Source organism: Staurois parvus, unplaced genomic scaffold (genome assembly GCF_062004578.1).
Source record: "Staurois parvus isolate SC_StPar_1 unplaced genomic scaffold, SC_StPar_1.0 ptg002258l, whole genome shotgun sequence".
In the NCBI taxonomy this organism is placed as follows: domain Eukaryota; kingdom Metazoa; phylum Chordata; class Amphibia; order Anura; family Ranidae; genus Staurois; species Staurois parvus.
The window spans coordinates 386206-404447 of NW_028320054.1; the positions used below are offsets into that span (position 1 = coordinate 386206).

At 44.9% G+C, this 18242-nt stretch overlaps 1 protein-coding gene across 1 annotated transcript in view; it reads left to right on the forward strand.

The window, feature by feature from the left end:
• Positions 1 to 18242, forward strand: part of LOC149431447 (C4b-binding protein alpha chain-like) — an 80884-nt gene that overhangs the window by 36750 nt on the left and 25892 nt on the right. Inside the window, exon 4 of the mRNA XM_089665597.1 lies at positions 8328 to 8504. Within this exon, the coding sequence (XP_089521723.1) occupies positions 8328 to 8504 (177 nt within the window). The remainder of the gene's footprint in view (positions 1 to 8327; positions 8505 to 18242) is intronic.

Here is an 18242-nt window from a genome sequence, read left to right on the forward strand (position 1 = left end):
TGACAGCGGGCATCGGGTCACCAGGCATCAGGTCATCTGGCTCGACAGCAGGCACCGAGTCATCTGGCAAGACAGTGGGCACTGAGTCATCAGGCATGACAGCGGGCATCGGGTCACCAGGCATCAGGTCATCTGGCTCGACATCGGGCACCAAGTCATCTGGCAAGGCAGTGGGCACCGAGTCATCTGGCAAGACAGCAGGCATCGGGTTATCTGGCAAGACAGAGGGCACCGAGTCATCTGGCAAGACAGCGGGCACCGAGTCATCTGGCAAGACAGCGGGCATCGGGTCATCAGGCACGACAGTGGGCATCAGCTGGGTAGAGACATCAGGCTGAATTGCGTGTGCCGAGGCACCAGGATGAACCACGGAAGGCGGGTTCTCAGACGGCAGGCTGACCGATTTGGATACTGGCAGGATGGTACAGGTTGGAAAGAATTTTCTCTTTTTTCTGGTTTTAGTTACTGGAGCACTGTAAGTAAACGCAGGTCTGTAAACGAATGGAGCAGCTGAAGACAGAGAAGAGCTGGAGGATGGAACATAGGAGGGAGCAGTTGCTACAGAGGACTTCTTTACAGGGTTAAAGAAAGGATAGGTGCAGCAAGCGGGAGCAGGGGACTGGTATGTGGTAGTTAGCAGAGTATACTGGGCCGTCACTGGGGGTGCTGTCGGGGATGCAGGAAGAGTGCCTTGAGCAGAGGAATGATGTTGCAAGCTGACTGAGGCTGGGTGCAACAAATCTGTCCATGTCTGCAGTACTGGTTGAACAAAACTCAGCTTACACATAGCCTGTCTGACCAAAGACTGCACTGCGTTTATGCAATCCATAAGCACATGTGATGGACAAGCTGTATAATGCTCATGGAAGCAATCTGGATCATCCTCCAACAACCATACCAGTGATTCCACTTGATCCACACTAAATGGGGGAAAAAAGTCATTCCTGCTTTCAGGGGTACAGGACCGAGCCAACTCAGCACAAACCTGGATCAATGGCTGCACCTCAGAAAACTCTGTGCCCTGATCTACTAGGCAATGAGCAATCCTTATACACTCTAGTAGTTGATCCCTGGGATACTCCTTCAGAGTTTGATAAGCATAGTCTTTGTCATCAAACACTAGCAGAGATAAATACACAACCTCATCCAGATCCATCCTTCCCAGCAACAATAAGCCAAGATGGCTTCCCTGTGCAGCCACTTCTGGTCAGGATTGGCCTTGGTGCAATGTCAGGGCTCCAGGTATGACCAGAGGTGTGTGGACTGACACAGGGAAACGCAGGTTTCAGATATGGTATAAACAATATAATTTATTTAGACTAACAATACAAAACGCAGTGCAAAACTAAACATAAACACAGTGCAAACAAACCAAACCACCCACCGATAACAATACATACAATACAAAGAGTAGTCAGGCAGGCCGGGTCAGTAGCAAACGGGCAAACGGAGTACCAGGAACAGGCGGGAGAGTGGTCGGGCTCACAAGCTGGGTTCAGTAACTCACGGGCAGTGCGGTACAGAGGGTCGGGCAGAGAATGGTCGGGGTCACAAGCCAGGGATCAAGCAGGAGAAGTCAGCAGAGGTCAGGATCAGGCAGGGTCGGCAACAAGTCAGACAGAGGGACAGGAACAGGTATACAGGATACAAGGTACAGGGGCCCATGGAAAAACACACACCAAGGCCCTGACTGTGAGTCTGGCCATTCCTTAAATACAACCCCTGCAATCAGCTTCAGGTGTTTGGCTGATTGCAGGGGTGAGTCTCTGATTGCTGAGAGCACCCACTGGCCAGCCCTGGTACTGCAGCCCACAAGGCAGGTAAGTCCCACCATTATTGGCAAGTCCATTCCTGACAGCTCCTATATCACGATAATACCTAAACCGGAGAAAGATCACACTCTTTGTAATAACTTCGGACAGATAGTCCTACTGAATTGTAAAATGTATATATAGATAGTCAAGCGCTTATATGAGCATCTAATGGTGGGTAAGCCTGGTAGGGGAAAAATAATAATAACTAATGATATACATACAGGACATGCCAAGACACAAAGACACTGAACTATTGCCAATAATAAAGCACACTACCCCCTCTTGATCCTCATCTGAGGGATCATCAGTACGTGCAAGCAGTGTGTGTGTCCCTTTAAGGGAAAAGTACTATATTAGATATAGCTTGGTGAGTCGTGCCACATAACACTACAGGCACAGTGATACAACACTTCACTCTTAATACAAATGTCCACTTGAATATAAAACACTCTCGTGCAGGTGTTAATCTCGTGCTTGTGCTGTAAAGCGTGCCAATCCTCCGTGGCTGGAGTGCCCCCTCACCTTCCTGTCCAGGCCCCACAGGACCAATGAGCCTTATAAATCACACTAATGGTCCTCCCAGGACTAGCTAGTCTTCTTAGTAATGGTAGTGGTACTCCCTCCTTCTCTGATTATTGAACTTCCAACATCTACTGGCACTGCTAGGTAGGTAATACTCCATGCACGTCCCCAATGATAAGACAGAGAATAGCCAACATAGTGTAAACCTGATTTATTGAGACATCTAAATACAATAAAAATGCCCACTCACACTTTGGTAGTAATAAACGAGCCTTCACACCACATTATGGGTGTACTGCATGTGTGGATACAAACGGGTGCACCAAGATGGCGCCCGCGCCGGATCTGATGTCACTGCGCTCCGGAAGCCCCTCCTACTGGTGTACCTACGCGTTATGTCACGGTCAGTCACGTGACTTCCTCAGGATATAATTCAACTTTACCCAGATCTCTCTTGGATGACCCTCCAGTAAAGACGACTCCTTCAACCTCTGTTGTCTCTATTACATGAGAATAACATTATCAACACTTGGGGTTTTCCCTTTAGTTTGTGTCAAGGTCCTACCTTCTCTCAGAGGTTATGCTGCTCCATGTGCTGGCATCCATCTTGGGTTTCTGCAAAGCATGGTGGGAGCCTTTTATGCTTTCAGGCCTCTGCGGTCCATCCCCCACAGGGGTGTGGTTGATCACATTTAAGCCTGTTGTCTGCACTTCCTCTTTGCATTTGTGTCCTGTATGATTGTGTTGCAGCAAGCTCTTGTTCTACTCTCATGGCTCTCCTGGAAAATGACTCGGCTTTGACTAAGACTATTCTCAGTCTTATCCCTTTATCTGACCTCCCATTTCTGAACCCGGCTTGTGACCTGTGTATTCTTGTCTACCGTTCTGTACTGTTTGTCCCGCTGTTATCAACCCAGCCTGTCCGACTACGCTATTGTCTGATCTGATTCCTACCAGCTATACGCCATTGGCGGCGGCCATTACCGCAGCTGGGGTTACTCGGGGGCCGTGACCTGGTCCTTGGCTGCGTCAAGTCCATCCCCACCATCAGGGGCCCTGGTGAAGGGCAGCCTGGGACTTAGACTCCGCGCCCTGAGTGACTTCGGTCTGTGGGTGGTGGTTGTCGTCAGTCGGTGCGTGACCCTGCCATTAGGCCTGCCTGTCCATTTCCACAGCTCCTGTCCTGACAGTTTGATGGCAAAGCGTAATGGAAAATCTGCAATATTGAGATTACCTGAGGATTTACCTGCCCTTTGTGAAGCCTTCGATCTTCCACAACTGATCTCCCCAGATGGAACTTTTTATCACCAACACCCTCTCCTCCAGTGGTGTGGATAAAGATCTCTCCTAGGAAACTCCTCAGGCCTTCTAGTTCTCCCCACAAGTCTCCAAAACAGAAGCCTATCTGAACTGGTTCCTCTGTGCTGTTGAATTCCCTACGATATCCTATGATACCCTGAGGAAGTCACGTGACTGACCGTGACGTACCGCGTAGGTACGCCAGTAGGAGGGGCTTCCGGAGCGCAGTGACGTCAGATCCGGTGTGGGCGCCATCTTGGTGCACCCGTTTGTATCCACACATGCAGTACACCCATAATGTGGTGTGAAGGCTCGTTTGTTACTACCAAAGTGTGAGTGGGCATTTTTATTGTATTTAGATGTCTCAATAAATCAGGTTTACACTATGTTGGCTATTCTCTGTCTTATCATTGGGGACATGCATGGAGTATTACCTACCCAGCAGTGCCAGTAGATGTTGGAGGTTCAATAATCAGAGGAGGACGGAGTACCACTACCATTACTAAGAAGACTAGCTAGTCCTGGGAGGACCATTAGTGTGATTTATAAGGCTCATTGGTCCTGTGGGGCCTGGACAGGAAGGTGAGGGGGCACTCCAGCCACGGAGGATTGGCACGCTTTACAGCACAAACACGAGATTAACACCTGCACGAGAGTGTTTTATATTCAAGTGGACATTTGTATTAAGAGTGAAGTGTTGTATCACTGTGCCTGTAGTGTTATGTGGCACGACTCACCAAGCTATATCTAATATAGTACTTTTCCCTTAAAGGGACACACACACTGCTTGCACGTACTGATGATCCCTCAGATGAGGATCAAGAGGGGGTAGTGTGCTTTATTATTGGCAATAGTTCAGTGTCTTTGTGTCTTGGCATGTCCTGTATGTATATCATTATTTAGCACCTACCAGGCTTATCCACCATTAGATGCTCAATGAGCACTGAACTATCTATATATACATTTTACCATTCATATGTGCCTAGGTTGAGGCATTTGAGTGCTGGCTGCTTAGTATTTAGTTCAACCATATTAGCGCAGGAGGGTTATACACCTTTCCTGCTGAATTCAGATTTCAAAATATCCACTAAATTACTATCCATACATTTGAATGAGGTTCTTCCATCGCTAATACACAAGGATCAGGTAGGATTTGTCCCGTTCCGCCAGGCAGGTGACAACACTGTTGGTTATGTGTTAGAGAAGACACTGGTAGTGATGAGGCAGAATTCAGACTTTACTTGTGTGGCTTAAGTTGCAATCATACAGAGCACATTTCAGCAGACTGTAATTGCAGACACATTACTTCCTGAAGATAGAGAGAAGACAGGAAGAGAGAGAACCAACAAGTCTTACACATATGCACAACTAGTGACCTTAGTGTACAGTGCCATCTACTGGTCAAGTGATATTAACACAGAAATACTATATACAGTACATTATAGTACATGCTGTTGCATTCCCAACACGAGACGGGTGATTGACTTAGTTGCTATTGCCAGCAGAGACAAACGATCTGCGCTCTTGCTAAGTCTTGATTCTGAAAAGGCGTTAGGTAGGACCAACAAAGAACAGACAAACGATGATAAGATAAAAAAAATCTTGTTGAAAATACAAGAAGTATGGGTAGCATTAACGGCTACTGTCGAACCGGAGTAGTGTAGGAACCATGGCATCAACAGGTTGCCATGATGATGTGACTTTATCATTCTGGAAATTAGGAGGGTTAGGCCAAGGCCATTCAGCAATTAGTAATAGGTTGATTTCACATGGGAATACCGACAGGGCATTAGGCCGCGATCAGATCCAGTCCCCCTCCATGTGGTGAGTTTGGTTTAGCATGCATTGGTGGTCTTCTACAAGTAGGATATTGTCAGGCCAGGGCTGTGGAACGGACAGGTAGGCCTAGTGGCAGGGTAACGCACTGGCTGACGACAACCACCACCAACAGACCAAAGTCCCTCAGGGCGCGGAGTCTAAGTCCCAGGCTGCCCTTCACCAGGGCCCCTGATGGTGGGGATGGACTTGACGCAGCCAGGAACCAGGTCGCGGCCCCCGAGACACCCCGGCTGCGGTAATGGCCGCCGCCAATGGCGTGTAGCTGGTGAGAATAGCGTAGTCAGGCAAGCCGGGTCAACAATAACGGGACAAAACAGTACAGAACAGTAGACAGAGAATCACAGGTCACGGGCCGGGTTCAGCAACGGAAGGTCAGATCGAAGGGAAACACAGAGAATGGTCTTAGTCACAAGTCGAGTCAGAATACCAGAAGAGTCACGAGCGTATACACAGAGCTGTAGCAAGACCAAGACACAAGTGCAAAGAGCATGTGCAGATCCCAGGCTTATATGTACTCAGCCACACCCCTCTGGGGGATGGACCTCAGAGACCTGAAGGCATAAAAGATTCCCATCATGCTCAGCAGAAATCCAAGATGGATGCCAGCACATGGAGTAACATAACCTCTGGGAAAAGGTAGGACCTTGACAGATATTCCATTCTTTGAGGAGATCAATGCCTTCCCCCAGATTCCTGATTGTAAAAGATTTGCCCTGTTGTTTAGGAGTTTAGTAGGGAAACCCTATTGGTATCCTATGCCATTATTGCGTAGGACTTTGGCGACGGATATCAGCTTTTTTCTTTTAAGTTATGTCGCTTTGGATATATCCTCATACAATTTGACACCTGCATGAGATGCGGGGAGCACTGGTGAGTTCCTCACTGCTGCCATAAGCTTCTCTTTGATATGGTAAAAGTGTACCCACACCAGTACATCTCTAGGGGCTGATGTAGGTAAAAAGGATGGTTTTGGGATTCTGTGAGCTCTGCTGCTTCAATATCACTCAGTGACGAGATAAGATGTTTCATCAGTTGTTGTATATAGGGCATCAAGGTATCAGGATTGACTGACTCTGGGATGCCACAGAATTTAATGTTATTCCTTCTAGAGCGGTCTTCTAGGCCTGCTATCTTGAGATTTAGTTGTTGGAGCTCAGTATCTTGATCTGCATGTGTGTCTACCTTGCTGTTATGGGCTGAGAACATGTCGGTCATTTTGTTTTCAATATGGCTCAAGCGTTTAGCATGTTCAAGAACAGTGTTAGAAATTGGAGCTCTCACATTTGCAATATCACTCTGAATGGTCTGTCTTAGTGAGAGAAGCGTATTTTTCATGGCTAGTTCAGATATAGGTTGGTAAGATGCAGGGAACTCTATGGCTGATTATAGTTGTAATGTAGGAGCATAAGAGATATCAGCTGTATGCATTGCTGTGCATGTGGGTTCCTCAATTCTAGGCCGCGATTTAGCAGGGCTGTGTGAGGTGGGTGATAGGGGAGGAGAGGACTCGCCTGGATCACCGTCATAGAGAGGCACCAGAAGCCTGGGGACCTGCATGTATGTGGTCTGTTCCTCTGTAGGAGCAGAGTAGGCCACCAGCGCCATCTTGGATTCTGGATTCCCGGGAGGGGAAAAATCTGTCAGCCTTTGTGGCTGGGTGGGTGATTTATGGTGCCGGGGCATCGGACTGGAGGGAACAGGGGACTGTACCCTGTATTGTAGGGCTTTGGTGTCCTGCTAGTCACTGTGGAGCCGCTGATGTGGCTGAAGTGGCGGAGGAGCTCTGCTGTGGAGCGTCCATGCAAGAAGCCGGGAGGACACACCATACCACCAGGCAGCCCTCTTTTGAGATGGGGACCGGGGAGTGGTGCAGACTTCTATTTTATTCTTTCTCTTTCCTTCTTCAATATATATATATTAAAATGTGGGTTCCTCAATTCTAGGCCGCGATTTAGCAGGGCTGCGTGAGGTGGGTGATAGGGGAGGAGAGGACTCACCTGGATCACCGTCATAGAGAGGCACCAGGAGCCTGGGGACCTGAATGTATGTGGTCTGTTCCTCTGTAGGAGCAGAGTAGACCACCAGCGCCATCTTGGATTCTGGATTCCCCGGAGGGGAAAAATCTATCAGCCTTTGTGGCTGGGCGGGTGATTTCCAGTGCCGGGGCATCGGACTGGAGGGAACAGGGGACTGTACCCTGTATTGTAGGGCTTCGGTGTCCTGCTAGTTGCTGTGGAGGCTGAAGTAGCGGAGGAGCTCTGCTGTGGAGCGTCCATGCAAGAAGTCGGGAGGACACACCACACCACCAAGCAGCCCTCTTTTGAGATGGGGACCGGGGAGAGGCGCAGACTTCTATTCTTTCTCTTTCCTTCTTCAATATATATATTATCTTAATTTTACTGTGGTTTTGACTGGTTGTATAGATTTAATTTTGTTTTTCTTTGTTTTTTTTTTCTGACCTATTAATGCATTATGGGAATCCTAAACTGTTTTTAGCACATCGTACACTATCGATCACATGTGTCAGCTATATACACGTTTTCTACAGGTATTTCTGAGTAGATTCTTGCTAGGCTTTCTGAATAATGGCCTTTTCTCAGAATGGTAATTTGGAATGCTTACATCATTGGTGTGATGCCCTTTCCACGTGTTCAATCTTTGCTGGGAAGGGTTAAGATTCCTCTTCCTATGCTGAGTTGTCCAGTTTTTGTACATCTGTTTTCCTATCCTTGTCTTTGCACACCTGGACTTTGTTTTAATAATGAAAATGTTAAATAAAAATCATTATTTATAAAAAAAAAAGGAAATAAACAGTCTTTTTCCCATTGTCCCCTCCTTCTAATCTCTTTACAGATCTGTGTAGGAAGTCAGACTGGACAGAGGCGAAGATGGATCCAGAGAAGACATTCTATGATATTGGGGATACAGTGACAGTAAATTGTCCGGCTGGATATCACCCTCCCTACCCCTCTGTACAATGTGTGAAGAGTGGAACCTCCATTAGGTGGGATAATCCTCCAGAATGTAAAGGTGAGTAGTAAACCTCAATATACAGACTACAGGAACCCAGACCAACCAATCAGCAGCCACCTCTCTTTGGTGTGACTCATCTAAACTGATGTAACATAAAACCTGATTGGTGCATTGCCCTCTACACCTCATTCCTGTCTGTACGGCCTTATTACATACATAGCCCTGTATATTAGATACACTTTGTATAGTGAACATGGGAATACTGGATGCTGTCCAACTCAATCTCTATCTATCATTGTAATCAGAACCGATATCAGCGAACCCCATGGGGGGGGGGCGATGTGATTATACATCACACTTAATGCTGATATCATCTACAATCTTCCCATGGAGACTTCCCTGACTTCTCTTCAAAGTGTCAATAACTGCTTGATGGAAAATACACGTTGCTGCTAAAACCACCGAAAAAAACATATCTACATTGAAATGAATACAATGAATAAAATGAAATGAATCAGATTGGGGCGCTTCTGCTGTATGTAAGCCAAGATAATTGTACAAGAAAATAATCAGTTCCTCTGTGCATGCTGTCGCTGAGACTGTCCCTGAAAATCGGACTGTTCTGTAACACCGTGTGCAGCTTTAAGGCGCCCCCCAAGCCTGGAGTCTAAAGGATTTGTGTATATTCAATGTTGTCCTCAAAGCCACATGAGAAGGACCCCGGCCCTACTAGACGTGTGTGAGTCGTTTTGTTCCCAAACAAAATTCAGACAAAATTTTCATTATTGGGAGATTCAGATGTATCAGAATTTCTAAACTGCAATAGTCACAAATTTAAACAAATCCAAAATAAAGAAATAAAATTTTGTCCAAAATAACAAATTATCTACATTTGAATGAAATGTGAAATGAAAACTTATTGCATATGTAATAGAATATAGCCATCTTCTGAAATAGAATAGAATATAAAAAGAATAGAATTGAATAACACAGAAAAGAATAGAGAAAATGAATAGAAAATAAAGGAATGGAATAGAAAAGTATAGAATAAAAACACAGAATAGAACAAAATACATTGTCAGGTCATTCATCCCTACTGATCCTCCCACAGATACGTACATTGTCGGGTTGTTCATCCCTACTGATCACGCTACAGATACATACATTGTCGGGTCATTCATCCCTACCGATCACCCTACAGATACATACATTGTCAGGTCATTCATCCCTACTGATCACACTACAGATACATACATTGTCGGTTCATTCATCCCTACCGATCACCCTACAGATACATACATTGTCGGGTCATTCATCCCTACTGATCACCCTACAGATACATACATTGTCGGGTCGTTCATCCCTACCGATCACCCTACAGATACATACATTGTCGGGTCATTCATCCCTACCGATCACCCTACAGATACATACATTGTCGGGTCGTTCATCCCTACCGATCACCCTACAGATACATACATTGTCGGGTCATTCATCCCTACCGATCACCCTACAGATACGTACATTGTCAGGTCATTCATCCCTACTGATCACCCTACAGATACGTACATTGTCGGGTCATTCATCCCTACTGATCCTACTACTGATACGTACTGTACATTGTCAGGTCATTCATTCCTACTGATCACACTACAGATACATACATTGTCAGGTCATTCATCCCTACTGATCACCCTACAGATACATACATTGTCGGGTCATTCATCCCTACTGATCCTCCTACAGATACACACATTGTCGGGTCATTCATCCCTACTGATCACCCTACAGATACATACATTGTCGGGTCATTCATCCCTACTGATCACCCTACAGATACATACATTGTCGGGTCATTCATCCCTACTGATCACCCTACAGATACATACATTGTCAGGTCATTCATCCCTACTGATCCTCCTACAGATACATACATTGTCAGGTCATTCATCCCTACTGATCACCCTACAGATACATACATTGTCAGGTCATTCATCTCTACTGATCCTCCTACAGATACATACATTATCAGGTCATTCATCCCTACTGATCACCCTACAGATACATACATGGTCAGGTCATTCATCCCTATTGATCACCCTACAGATACGTACATTGTCAGGTCATTCATCCCTAATGATCACCCTACAGATACATACATTGTCAGATCATTCATCCCTACTGATCACCCTACAGATACGTACATTGTCGGGTCATTCATCCCTACTGATCACCCTACAGATACGTACATTGTCAGGTCATTCATCCCTACTGATCACCCTACAGATACGTACATTGTCGGGTCATTCATCCCTACTGATCACCCTACAGATACGTACATTGTCGGGTCATTCATCCCTACTGATCACCCTACAGATACGTACATTGTCAGGTCATTCATCCCTACAGATACATACATTGTCAGGTCATTCATCCCTACAGATACATACATTGTCAGGTCATTCATCCCTACTGATCACCCTACAGATACATACATTGTCGGGTCATTCATCCCTACTGATCCTCCTACAGATACATACATTGTCAGGTCATTCATCCCTACTGATCACCCTACAGATACATACATTGTCAGGTCATTCATCACTACTGATCACCCTACAGATACATACATTGTCAGGTCATTCATCCCTACTGATCACCCTACAGATACATACATTGTCAGGTCATTCATCCCTACTGATCACCCTACAGATACATACATTGTCAGGTCATTCATCCCTACTGATCACCCTACAGATACATACATTGTCAGGTCATTCATCACTACTCATCCTCCTACAGATACATACATTGTTGGGTCATTCATCCCTACAGATACATACATTTTCAGGTCATTCATCCCTACAGATACATACATTGTCGGGTCATTCATCCCTACTGATCACACTACAGATACATACATTGTCAGGTCATTCATCCCTACTGATCACCCTACAGATACATACATTGTCAGGTCATTCATCCCTACTGATCACACTACAGATACATACATTGTCAGGTCATTCATCCCTACTGATCACCCTACAGATACGTACATTGTCAGGTCATTCATCCCTACTGATCACCCTACAGATACGTACATTGTCAGGTCATTCATCCCTACTGATCCTACTACAGATACGTACTGTACATTGTCAGGTCATTCATCCCTACTGATCACCCTACAGATACATACATTGTCAGGTCATTCATCCCTACTGATCACCCTACAGATACATACATTGTCAGGTCATTCATCCCTACTGATCACCCTACAGATACGTACATTGTCAGGTCATTCATCCCTACTGATCCTACTACAGATACGTACTGTACATTGTCAGGTCATTCATCCCTACTGATCACCCTACAGATACGTACATTGTCAGGTCATTCATCCCTACTGATCACCCTACAGATACATACATTGTCGGGTCATTCATCCCTACTGATCACCCTACAGATACATACATGGTCAGGTCATTCATCCCTATTGATCACCCTACAGATACATACATTGTCAGATCATTCATCCCTACTGATCACCCTACAGATACATACATTGTCAGGTCATTCATCCCTACTGAGCACCCTACAGATACATACATTGTCAGGTCATTCATCCCTACTGATCCTACTACCGATACGTACTGTACATTGTCAGGTCATTCATCCCTACTGATCACCCTACAGATACGTACATTGTCGGGTCATTCATCCCTACTGATCACCCTACAGATACATACATGGTCAGGTCATTCATCCCTATTGATCACCCTACAGATACGTACATTGTCAGATCATTCATCCCTACTGATCCTCCTACAGATACATACATTGTCAGGTCATTCATCCCTACTGATCACCCTACAGATACATACATTGTCGGGTCATTCATCCCTACTGATCCTCCTACAGATACATACATTGTCGGGTCATTCATCCCTACTGATCCTCTTACAGATACACACATTGTCAGGTCATTCATCCCTACTGATCACCCTACAGATACATACATTGTCGGGTTATTCATCCCTACTGATCACCCTACAGATACATACATTGTCGAGTCATTCATCCCTACTGATCACCCTACAGATACGTACATTGTCGGGTCATTCATCCCTACTGATCACCCTACAGATACATACATTGTCAGGTCATTCATCCCTACTGATCACCCTACAGATACATACATTGTCAGGTCATTCATCCCTACTGATCACCCTACAGATACGTACATTGTCGGGTCATTCATCCCTACTGATCACCCTACAGATACATACATTGTCAGGTCATTCATCCCTACTGATCACCCTACAGATACGTACATTGTCGGGTCATTCATCCCTACTGATCACCCTACAGATACATACATGGTCAGGTCATTCATCCCTATTGATCACCCTACAGATACGTACATTGTCAGATCATTCATCCCTACTGATCCTCCTACAGATACATACATTGTCAGGTCATTCATCCCTACTGATCACCCTACAGATACATACATTGTCGGGTTATTCATCCCTACTGATCACCCTACAGATACATACATTGTCGAGTCATTCATCCCTACTGATCACCCTACAGATACGTACATTGTCGGGTCATTCATCCCTACTGATCACCCTACAGATACATACATTGTCAGGTCATTCATCCCTACTGATCACCCTACAGATACATACATTGTCAGGTCATTCATCCCTACTGATCACCCTACAGATACGTACATTGTCGGGTCATTCATCCCTACTGATCACCCTACAGATACATACATGGTCAGGTCATTCATCCCTACTGATCCTCCTACAGATACATACATTGTCGGGTCATTCATCCCTACTGATCCTCCTACAGATACATACATTGTCGGGTCATTCATCCCTACAGATACATACATTGTCAGGTCATTCATCCCTACAGATACGTACATTGTCGGGTCATTCATCCCTACTGTTCACCCTACAGATACATACATGTCTGGTCATTCATTCCTACTGATCACCCTACAGATACGTACATTGTCAGGTCATTCATCCCTACTGATCACCTTACAGATATATACATTGTCAGGTCATTCATCCCTACTGATCACCCTACAGATACATACATTGTCTGGTCATTCATCCCTACTGATCCTCCTACAGATACATACATTGTCGGGTCATTCATCCCTACTGATCCTCCTACAGATACGTACATTGTCAGGTCATTCATCCCTACTGATCACCCTACAGATACGTACATTGTCAGGTCATTCATCCCTACTGTTCACCCTACAGATACGTACATTGTCTGGTCATTCATCCCTACTGATCACCCTACAGATACATACATTGTCAGGTCATTCATCCCTACTGATCACCCTACAGATACATACATTGTCTGGTCATTCATCCCTACTGATCCTCCTACAGATACATACATTGTCGGGTCATTCATCCCTACTGATCCTCCTACAGATACGTACATTGTCAGGTCATTCATCCCTACTGATCACCCTACAGATACGTACATTGTCAGGTCATTCATCCCTACTGTTCACCCTACAGATACGTACATTGTCTGGTCATTCATCCCTACTGATCACCCTACAGATACATACATTGTCAGGTCATTCATCCCTACTGATCACCCTACAGATACATACATTGTCAGGTCATTCATCCCTACTGATCACCCTACAGATACATACATTGTCAGGTCATTCATCCCTACTGATCACCCTACAGATACATACATTGTCAGGTCATTCATCACTAATCCTCCTACAGATACATACATTGTTGGGTCATTCATCCCTACAGATACATACATTGTCAGGTCATTCATCCCTACAGATACATACATTGTCGGGTCATTCATCCCTACTGATCACACTACAGATACATACATTGTCGGGTCGTTCATCCCTACTGATCACCCTACAGATACATACATTGTCAGGTCATTCATCCCTACTGATCACACTACAGATACATACATTGTCAGGTCATTCATCCCTACTGATCACCCTACAGATACATACATTGTCAGGTCATTCATCCCTACTGATCACCCTACAGATACGTACATTGTCAGGTCATTCATCCCTACTGATCCTACTACAGATACGTACTGTACATTGTCAGGTCATTCATCCCTACTGATCACCCTACAGATACATACATTGTCGGGTCATTCATCCCTACTGATCACCCTACAGATACATACATGGTCAGGTCATTCATCCCTACTGATCACCCTACAGATACATACATTGTCAGGTCATTCATCCCTACTGATCACCCTACAGATACATACATTGTCAGGTCATTCATCCCTACTGATCCTACTACCGATACGTACTGTACATTGTCAGGTCATTCATCCCTACTGATCACCCTACAGATACGTACATTGTCGGGTCATTCATCCCTACTGATCACCCTACAGATACATACATGGTCAGGTCATTCATCCCTATTGATCACCCTACAGATACGTACATTGTCAGATCATTCATCCCTACTTATCCTCCTACAGATACATACATTGTCGGGTCATTCATCCCCACTGATCACCTTACAGATACATACATTGTCGGGTCATTCATCCCTACTGATCCTCTTACAGATACACACATTGTCAGGTCATTCATCCCTACTGATCACCCTACAGATACATACATTGTCGGGTTATTCATCCCTACTGATCACCCTACAGATACATACATTGTCGAGTCATTCATCCCTACTGATCACCCTACAGATACGTACATTGTCGGGTCATTCATCCCTACTGATCACCCTACAGATACATACATTGTCAGGTCATTCATCCCTACTGATCACCCTACAGATACATACATTGTCAGGTCATTCATCCCTACTGATCACCCTACAGATACGTACATTGTCGGGTCATTCATCCCTACTGATCACCCTACAGATACATACATGGTCAGGTCATTCATCCCTACTGATCCTCCTACAGATACGTACATTGTCAGGTCATTCATCCCTACTGATCTCCCTACAGATACATACATTGTCGGGTCATTCATCCCTACTGATCACCCTACAGATACATACATTGTCAGGTCATTCATCCCTACAGATACGTACATTGTCAGGTCATTCATCCCTTCTGATCACCTTACAGATATATACATTGTCAGGTCATTCATCCCTACTGATCACCTTACAGATATATACATTGTCAGGTCATTCATCCCTACTGATCACCTTACAGATATATACATTGTCAGGTCATTCATCCCTACTGATCACCCTACAGATACATACATTGTCTGGTCATTCATCCCTACTGATCCTCCTACAGATACATACATTGTCGGGTCATTCATCCCTACTGATCCTCCTACAGATACGTACATTGTCAGGTCATTCATCCCTACTGATCACCCTACAGATACGTACATTGTCAGGTCATTCATCCCTACTGTTCACCCTACAGATACGTACATTGTCTGGTCATTCATCCCTACTGATCACCCTACAGATACATACATTGTCTGGTCATTCATCCCTACTGATCCTCCTACAGATACATAGATTGTCTGGTCATTCATCCCTACTGATCACCCTACAGATACGTACATTGTCTGGTCATTCATCCCTACTGATCACCCTACAGATACATACATTGTCTGGTCATTCATCCCTACTGATCCTCCTACAGATACATAGATTGTCAGGTCATTCATCCCTACTGATCACCCTACAGATACGTACATTGTCCGGTCATTCATCCCTACTGATCACCTTACAGATACGTACATTGTCAGGTCATTCATCCCTACTGATCACCCTACAGATACATACATTGTCAGGTCATTCATCCCTACTGATCACCCTACAGATACATACATTGTCAGGTCATTCATCCCTACTGATCCTCTTACAGATACATACATTGTCAGGTCATTCTTCCCTACTGATCACCCTACAGATACATACATTGTCGGGTCATTCATCCCTACTGATCACCCTACAGATACGTACATTGTCAGGTCATTCATCCCCACTGATCACCCTACAGATACGTACATTGTCGGGTCATTCATCCCTACTGATCCTCTTACAGATACATACATTGTCAGGTCATTCTTCCCTACTGATCACCCTACAGATACATACATTGTCAGGTCATTCATCCCTACTGATCACCCTACAGATACGTACATTGTCAGGTCATTCATCCCTACTGATCACCCTACAGATACATACATTGTCAGGTCATTCATCCCTACTGATCACCCTACAGATACATACATTGTCAGGTCATTCATCCCTACTGATCACCCTACAGATACATACATTGTCAGGTCATTCATCCCCACTGATCACCCTACAGATACGTACATTGTCGGGTCATTCATCCCTACTGATCCTCTTACAGATACATACATTGTCAGGTCATTCTTCCCTACTGATCACCCTACAGATACATACATTGTCAGGTCATTCATCCCTACTGATCACCCTACAGATACGTACATTGTCAGGTCATTCATCCCTACTGATCCTACTACAGATACATACATTGTCGGGTCATTCATCCCTACTGATCCTCCTACAGATACATACATTGTCAGGTCATTCATCCCTACTGATCACCTTACAGATACATACATTGTCAGGTCATTCATCCCTACTGATCCCCCTACAGATACATGCATTGTCAGGTCATTCATCCCTACTGATCACCCAACAGATACATACATTGTCAGGTCATTCATCCCTACTGATCACCCTACAGATACATACATTGTCGGGTCATTCATCCCTACTGATCACCCTACAGATACATACATTGTCGGGTCATTCATCCCTACTGATCACCCTACAGATACGTATATTGTCAGGTCATTCATCCCTACTGATCACCCTACAGATACATACATTGTCAGGTCATTCATCCCTACTGATCACCCTACAGATACGTACATTGTCGGGTCATTCATCCCTACTGATCACCCTACAGATACGCACATTGTCGGGTCATTCATCCCTACTGATCACCCTACAGATACATACATTGTCAAGTCATTCATCCCTACTGATCACCCTACAGATACATACATTGTCAAGTCATTCATCCCTACTGATCCTCCTACAGATACATACATTGTCGGGGTCATTCATCCCCACTGATCCTCCTACAGATACGTACATTGTCAGGTCATTCATCCCTACTGATCCTCCTACAGATACATACATTGTCAGGTCATTCATCCCTACTGATCACCCTACAGATACGTACATTGTCAGGTCATTCATCTCTACTGATCCCCCTACAGATACATACATTGTCAGGTCATTCATCCCTACTGATCACCCAACAGATACATACATTGTCAGGTCATTCATCCCTACTGATCCTCCTACAGATACATACATTGTCAGGTCATTCATCCCCACTGATCACCCTACAGATATATACATTGTCAGGTCATTCATCCCTACTGATCACCCTACAGATACGTATATTGTCAGGTCATTCATCCCTACTGATCACCCTACAGATACATACATTGTCGGGTCATTCATCCCTACTGATCCTCCTACAGATACATACATTGTCGGGTCATTCATCCCTACTGATCCTCCTACAGATACGTACATTGTCGGGTCATTCATCCCCACTGATCCTCCTACAGATACATACATTGTCAGGTCATTCATCCCTACTGATCACCCTACAGATACATACATTGTCAGGTCATTCATCCCTACTGATCCTCCTACAGATACATACATTGTCAGGTCATTCATCCCTACTGAT